Here is a 7,067-nt window from a genome sequence, read left to right on the forward strand (position 1 = left end):
TCCCCTATTCAGACACCACTCCCTGTCCCCAGCGTTAGCTGGTGTCCGGGGGAGAGAGGAGTTATTGTCTGCCCATCTTCTCCCTCACTCCCTGCTCTTACTCTCGCTTTCCCAGACAAGGGAGAGGAGAAACCCACAGCAGCAGGAGAGGACTAGAAGCAGGAGGAGGCCCTCATCCCTTCATGCTCACCTTGGAGCCTCCATCTCACCCATTTTCCCTCTTGCCCTCCTCACATGTCGGGGCCCCGCAGAGACCCTGAGAGTCCCACCTAGTGGCCTGAATCTCATCTGCTACCAAGACCACTCAGGTGGGGTTGTGTCCCTGTTTTCCGAGTTCCCAGCAGCCACCTTGCGAATCAGCCTGAAATCGTTCTGGGAAGATGGGGCCTGCCTGTGACTACTACTGAAATGTTTTCAATATGACTGCTATCGGCAATGAGGAAAACCGGTGTCAGTGGTATTAAAGGCTTCCCTCAGGGTGTCAGCCTAGGAGCACAGGCCGAAATGCAGCAGTTTGCAGCTTAGAGCCCAGAAGAGTGAAGTCGAGGCCCAGGCCCCACGGACTTCAAAGGACCCTGCCAGCGCAGGGGATGAGAGATGGCAGGGGCTGGGCCAGCACGTGGGGGTGGAGAGTGGGTCTTTCTTTAATGTGATATTTATATGCAAGGAACCAAGGCCAGGAGAGAAGAGGCACCGGAAGTTGTTTTGAAGCGTAAGCGCCGTCCAGTGCCTCACGCTGAGCTCCCTGCCTTTGCAGTCCTTCAGCTTTCGTCGAGCATCTCTGGCGTTCAGGGTGGAAGGTAGACAGAAGACAGTTCTTGACCCTGGAGGACCTTATTCTCATTTTCTCCTGCTCTCTAACCAGACTGCGGTCTCCTTTAGGGCAGGGATTGCATCTCGTTCATTGTTACAGCTGCCAAATCTAGCCTACGGGGACCAGCACATAGTAGATGTTTAGTTCGTGTTTGAGGATTTATCTGTTCAGTGATAAGAAAAGCAGCGAGTAGCTATCTCAAAAGAGCTGTTTGTTGAGATGGCAGTAAAATATTAGGGTTTGTTTTAAGCCCTTCTCCGTTCTTCATTATTTTGAGTAATTTACTCTAACCCCTTTCTCACCAGGCAGTTCTGCTCATCTTGATTTTTGTCCTGAGAAAGAGAGTGAAATTGGCAATTGAAATTTTCCGGGTTACAAATAAAGCCATCAGCAGCTCTCCTTTCCTGCTGTTTCAGCCACTGTGGACATTTGCAATCCTCATTTTCTTCTGGGTCCTCTGGGTGGCTGTGCTTCTGAGCCTGGGGACTGCAGGTAAGGGCAGTGGGTATGGGTCCCCTCACCTTGAATCAGGCACAGAAACCTTCCTCGTTTTGGAATTATTGGTTGGTTTTCGTGGAGACCAAACCTCTCATGGAACTAGAGGCATCTGATGACAGCAGTGACAACATTTGGGGCTCTGTTATGGCAGAAAGCGGGAAAATTCTTTCTCTTTTGTATTGGCTTTAAAGAAGCTAAATTTGTGTTTCATGAGAGAATAAATTCAGTAAAGACTGAAAGCATTTTAGGAAAAATGACAACATAAAGCCTATAGAAAGAATCTTATCAAATGTCTCTTTTGGATTTAAATTTTATCCAGGGTAATTTACCAACTCCCATCAAATCGGTAGGTGATAAAGAACTCAGGAAAGACCCTATTGCTCAGCAGAGCCAGCCTAAGTTTAAGGCAAACCCACACCAAAATTCACTTGGTACTAAGAGACCATACTGTATCCTCCATTCTCCTGTCTTAGCTATACACTGGTTTTCTACCAGAGATATTCCTCAGAGATTCTGATTCACTTGGTTTGAAGTAGAGCTAAATATCTCTATTCTTTAAAATTCGCATTCTAGAGCTGTGCTGTTCAAAGTGTGGTCTCAAACCAGAGAAGAAGCTTATGCCAGAATGCATATCACTCATTGCTTCCTTCACCGAGAAAGTCTTACTGTGGGGGAAAAAAAAGTCAGCAGAGGAAACAATGGGCTTGGTGATACACTGACGTACATTCCAGCACCAGCTCCTTCTCTCCCTGCAGGCTGGTAACACACGGCGTACAGCCGGGCGGCTGGTCCGTGGAGCACGCTTCGAGTGGCACAGCTGTAGATCTTCTCTAACGCCTCTGCTTGATGTGGTTACGGCCCACATTTGCACTCCAATGGGAGCGCAAAAGAGTAAGTTACTTTCTGAGACGGTCACCAGGCAGTTAAGAACCACAGCAGGTGTCAAATCAACAAGGCTAATGTAATTCCTTAGTGATTTATCAAGTTTAGCTCCAGTCATGTACGTAGGAACAACTGCTATGTAGCAGAATCTTAGTAAACCGGATTCTCTTCCCTCTCCTCTGGAGTAAACTGATCCCTCGGAGGTACTTCAAGGTGGCAGCAGGCTCCTGCCAGACACAGCCCTTAGAAACCCGTATTTCCAGCTTTGGAGATGCTTTAGGGGCAGTCATTCCTGTTGGAGGGGGTGGGTCTCTGGAAGCTTGCTGAAGGCCTGCAGTGAGCTCCCAATAATTATCCAGGGAGGAATGCTGGTCAGATGGGTACAGGACTGTATTCAGTCAGGGTGAAGTTTGTCTGGGAGTGACAGAAAACTCAAAACAGTGGCCTAAACAAAATATAAGGATATTTCTCCCTCACATAAATGAAATCCACAAGGAGGAGACCCGTGCAGTCATGGTCGTCCAGAGGTCAAGGGCCCAGGCACCGTCTTTCTTGTTCCTCAACCTCTACCACTTGCTTCCACCCCACTCAGGCTCCAACCAGCAAGTGTCGTCCAGCCTTAGGGAAGGTGACGGGGCGGATGATGAGCGTGCCACTCCCTCCCTCACCCCACCAGAGGCCACGACTGCACTTCCACTTACGCCATCGGGCAAAACTTAGTTACAAGGCATTGTAAGCATCACAATCTCCTTCGATGTGTGTGTTGTTATGCTCAAGGTACAGGCAAGAAAATTGAGGCCCTGAGCATCATTTGCCGAGGGTCACTCAGCTGGAAGCGTGGTGGCTCTCTGCCTCCAGAGCCCTAGGACAGAGCCCATGCTCATCCCCATCACACGTTTCCCTGTGCCTGGGATTCAAGGATCAGATGTCGACACTAGGCCCCCTCAGGACAGAGCAGCACTGGGACCAACAAAGCTAGATGGTGGGTGGGGCCATGCCCATAAGATGGTGTTTGGGGCCAGCGGCTACAGCACCAGCGGTGAAGCCAGAGCAGCTGGGAGTGAGGCGTGGCAGGAGGTGGCAGGCACAGCGCACTGGGTGGTGGGCTGTGGTACTTGAGCCCTTGCCCTTAAGAATCACCAGAGAAGGTGAGGTCTTGGGGAATATGGCTCAGGACCTGCGAATGCCCTCCAGCCTGCACCCTCTAGGGCACAGCTCCTACCCACTGTCCCCCCGGACTGTGAGTATGAATGAAGGACGTTTTTTCTGTGGTTAAACCTTGATGCTTTGGAGCAGGGAATGATCCTTTATTCTTTCTTTAATTCACAAACATTAGGTAAACACTGTAGGGACAAGGCCCTGGGCAAGACACTAGGGGACAGTGGCGATCCCTCTCCACAGCATGGACAGTTGAGCAGAATGGACTGACAGTTAAAAATGTGCTCATGGCCAAGGTCGATGAACATCATGATGGGAGAAGAGGCCCGTGGCTGTTGGGGGAGGTTTTCCCTCCAAGTCTATGCTTCAGTTAGAAGAAGTAACAGGGATGCACTCAGCATGCTTGAGAAAGGCAAAGGGCTGTGCTAGGGGAGGGTGCAGCAGGGCCGGGCAGAGGGTTTCCTGTGAAGGGACCTGGAATCCAGGCCGGCTCTGGCTTTCCCTTTTCTCTTTTGTTTTCTGACTTTATTGAAATATAATAGGCAATTAGTTGCTCATATTTACATTGTACAATTCAATGAATTTTTCTTCAATTATATTTGGCATATAATAATATATTAGTTTTAGTTGTACAGCATAATGATCTATGTAACTCATGAAGTGGTCACCCCACTAAATCCAGCCCCTTCTTCCCCTTTATATATTTATTACAACATCATTAACTATTTTCCTTATGCTGCACTTTATATCTTCATATCTATTTTATAACTATCCATTTGTACTTCTTAATCCCTTTGCCCTTTTTCACCGTCCCCCTAACCCCTCTCCCATCTAGTAGCCCTCAAAATATTTTCTATATCTATGAGTTTGTTTCCATTTTGGTTGTTGTTGTTGATTTTGTTTTTTAGATTACACATGTACATGAAATCATGTGGCATTTGTCTTTATCTGACCAATTTCATTCAGCATAATACCCTCTAGGTCCACCAAGGCAATATACCTTTTTCCATCCCCTTCCTTTTAGTCTGTCCTTTTCCCATTTTTTTCAGTGGAAAAGTCATGCTTTCTTCCAAGCTGCCTCATGAGGATGTTAGGAGGCTGACTAGGACCAGAACTCTGCTTTGCAAATAAGGGCCATTTTTGTTCCTTGTATTAGGGATTCATGTCTACTAAGGAGTGTCTAGTGTTAGCTTCAGCTTTGTGGTTTATTCTCTGCTCTGCCTGGCGTATTTGAGAACACAGTTTAAAAGAAAATTGTCTTTTTTTTTTTCTTTTAGTTAATAGAGATCTAGAAGATAATGAAAGTTATTTCACAAAGTCTGCTAGTGGCCCAGACTGGTCCTAGGATTTAGGACTAAGTGGAGGGAGCTTGTACAAGAAAAATTTGAAACAGCTTCCGTTTTTCAGAAGTCAATGGTCCATTTGGGAAGGTGCAAAGTGAAGTAATCTCCATGGACGTCTCTGTGCCTTCGCACTTCATTTACACTGATTCGATGTGATCTTCATCTAGAATCCCTTCCTTTTCCCACTCTGACCCCAGCTTTCTACCCCAAATGGCTTGGAAAACTAGTCACTCTTCAAGAAGTCTTTCGAATATTATATTTCTCAGAAAAATCTTCTATAAATCCCCCTGACATACCTAGGTATTTCTTCTTCATTTTCTTTGCATTTTTTATATTCTTCATTCTTTCAACAGATATTAATTTCATGACTACTATGTGCCCTGGGTCCTGGTGATACAGTAAAGAGCAAAACGAAAGCACTGGAGAGTGGGAAGAAAGGGGGTAAATAAGTAAATATATTACACATCAGGTGGTGATAAGTCCTGTGAAAAACAGTAATGCAAGAAAATAAATGACTTTTGTGTTGTCTCCCACTAGAGTAAAAACATCTGGAGGGCAGGGACTGTGTCTTTCTTTTTCTGTGTCACTCAGTGTGCAGCCCCTGAGTGAATTCAGTAAGTGTAGCTTAATCAAGAAGTGAGGTCATATCTGTGCTATATTAAGCGATATGTTATACATAAAAAGAATTTGGAAAATTACAGGCTCCGTCAACAAGATTTTCTTCTCTTTTACCCTAGTCCTCATGCCATCAGAGTAGAAGCTGAGCCTGTGGGAGACACAGGAAAGATGGGTGTCAGTGGGCCAGGAGTCCAGCAGGACACTTGAGCCAATTTGCTGGAAGAGGTCCAGTAAACAGAATGTGCCAGAAAGTGGAGCCCTTCCAAATTGGGCCTACTTCCTTTGGGAAGTTATCACAACCAGCTGGACTGTCTTCATTTACACTGATCATAAAAATCACCTTAGTGTTTTGAAATGTTTTAAAGCTTGCTAATAATGCCTGGATGTATAGCTAGTTTCATGATGAATTTCCTCTAGGTCATGTTGACAATCTCTAGGAAGATCTCTAGAACATCATCTCAAATTTCTCTATGATAGGATCTATTATTTGAGGAAGGTTGGTTCATTCATTCATTCAGCAAATATTTATTGAACATTTACTGTATTAGACCCTGTTATAGATGCTGGAGATACAGCTTTTCTTTCAGTTGGGACGCCAGAGGGAAATGAAATAAAATAAGGAAATGAATTTGATAGTACATTAAACATTGATAAATGATATAGAGAGAAATAAAATAGAGAAGAGGAATGGGAATACTTAAGGAGGGGTACAATTTTAAATTTGATGATCAAGGACAGCTTCGTTGAGAAGATGATATGTCAGTAAAGATTTGAAGGGAGTGAGGGCAGAGACATGAAGCTCTGAGACAATGTGCCTGGCAAAGAGGACCGCAAGAGGCCAGGGTGCTGGGGACACAGCAAGGAGGCCCGGTAGCTGGAGTGGCGTGTTTGAGGAGAGCGCAGGCCACGAGGGTCCGGTCCCGAGGCCTTGGAGGCCTCAATGAGAACTCTCTGATCTTTGGGAAGTCATTACAGAGTTTTAAGCAGAATAGTGACATGATCTGACTTACATCTGAATATCAGTGACCCAGGGAGGAGATGATGGTGGCTTAGGACAGGGTCATAATGGTGGACATGGTGTGACATTGGATTCGGCCTCTACTTTAAAGGGTTTCATACTATAGTAGTTGAGAGGTGTGAAATAAAGAGGAGTTGGGGACAACACTGGGTCTTTTTTAGCAACTGGAGCATGTGATTATCATCACCTGAGAGGGGTCAAGACTTGGGAGCATCAGATCATTTTTAGTTGTGTTAATTGAGATGTCTTTTAGGCAACCAGGTGGAGATGTCTAGTGGGCAGTTAGCTCTTTGAGTCTGAAGTTTCTGGAGAGGTTCCAACGAGAGCTCTACATTTGGGAATTTGGGAATATATAAATATTACCTAAAACCATGAGTTTAGAAGGAATGTGGAAAGAGAAGACGGGAAATCCAAGGACTGTACCCTGGTCACTGCCACATTAAAAGGTCCCAGAGATGAAAAAGAACAAGGAAAGGAGACCTAAAGGGAGCCACCCATACGCAGGAGGAGAGGGAGTGTGCCGTCCTGGAACTTGGTAATGGGTTTCAAGGAGACGTGAATGGTCCAGCGTGTCACATGCTGCTGATGAATAAGATAAGGACTAAGGACTGACCATTAAACTTAGCAACATGGAGGTGAAACAAGCAGTTTCAGAGAAGTGTGGGGGAGTGGATTATCATTGAAATAGGTTGAAAAGAAATGAGAGAGAATTGGAAAGAGTACATGGAGACAATCT

At 45.6% G+C, this 7,067-nt stretch overlaps 1 protein-coding gene across 1 annotated transcript in view; it reads left to right on the top strand.

Annotated features, from left to right (window-relative positions):
• SLC44A3 (solute carrier family 44 member 3) overlaps positions 1–7,067 on the top strand; it is an 85,547-nt gene that overhangs the window by 26,446 nt on the left and 52,034 nt on the right. The window contains exon 9 of the mRNA XM_011382195.2: positions 1,120–1,306. Within this exon, the coding sequence (XP_011380497.1) occupies positions 1,120–1,306 (187 nt within the window). The remainder of the gene's footprint in view (positions 1–1,119; positions 1,307–7,067) is intronic.

Source organism: Pteropus vampyrus, unplaced genomic scaffold (assembly GCF_000151845.1).
Source record: "Pteropus vampyrus isolate Shadow unplaced genomic scaffold, Pvam_2.0 Scaffold463, whole genome shotgun sequence".
NCBI classification, from domain to species: domain Eukaryota; kingdom Metazoa; phylum Chordata; class Mammalia; order Chiroptera; family Pteropodidae; genus Pteropus; species Pteropus vampyrus.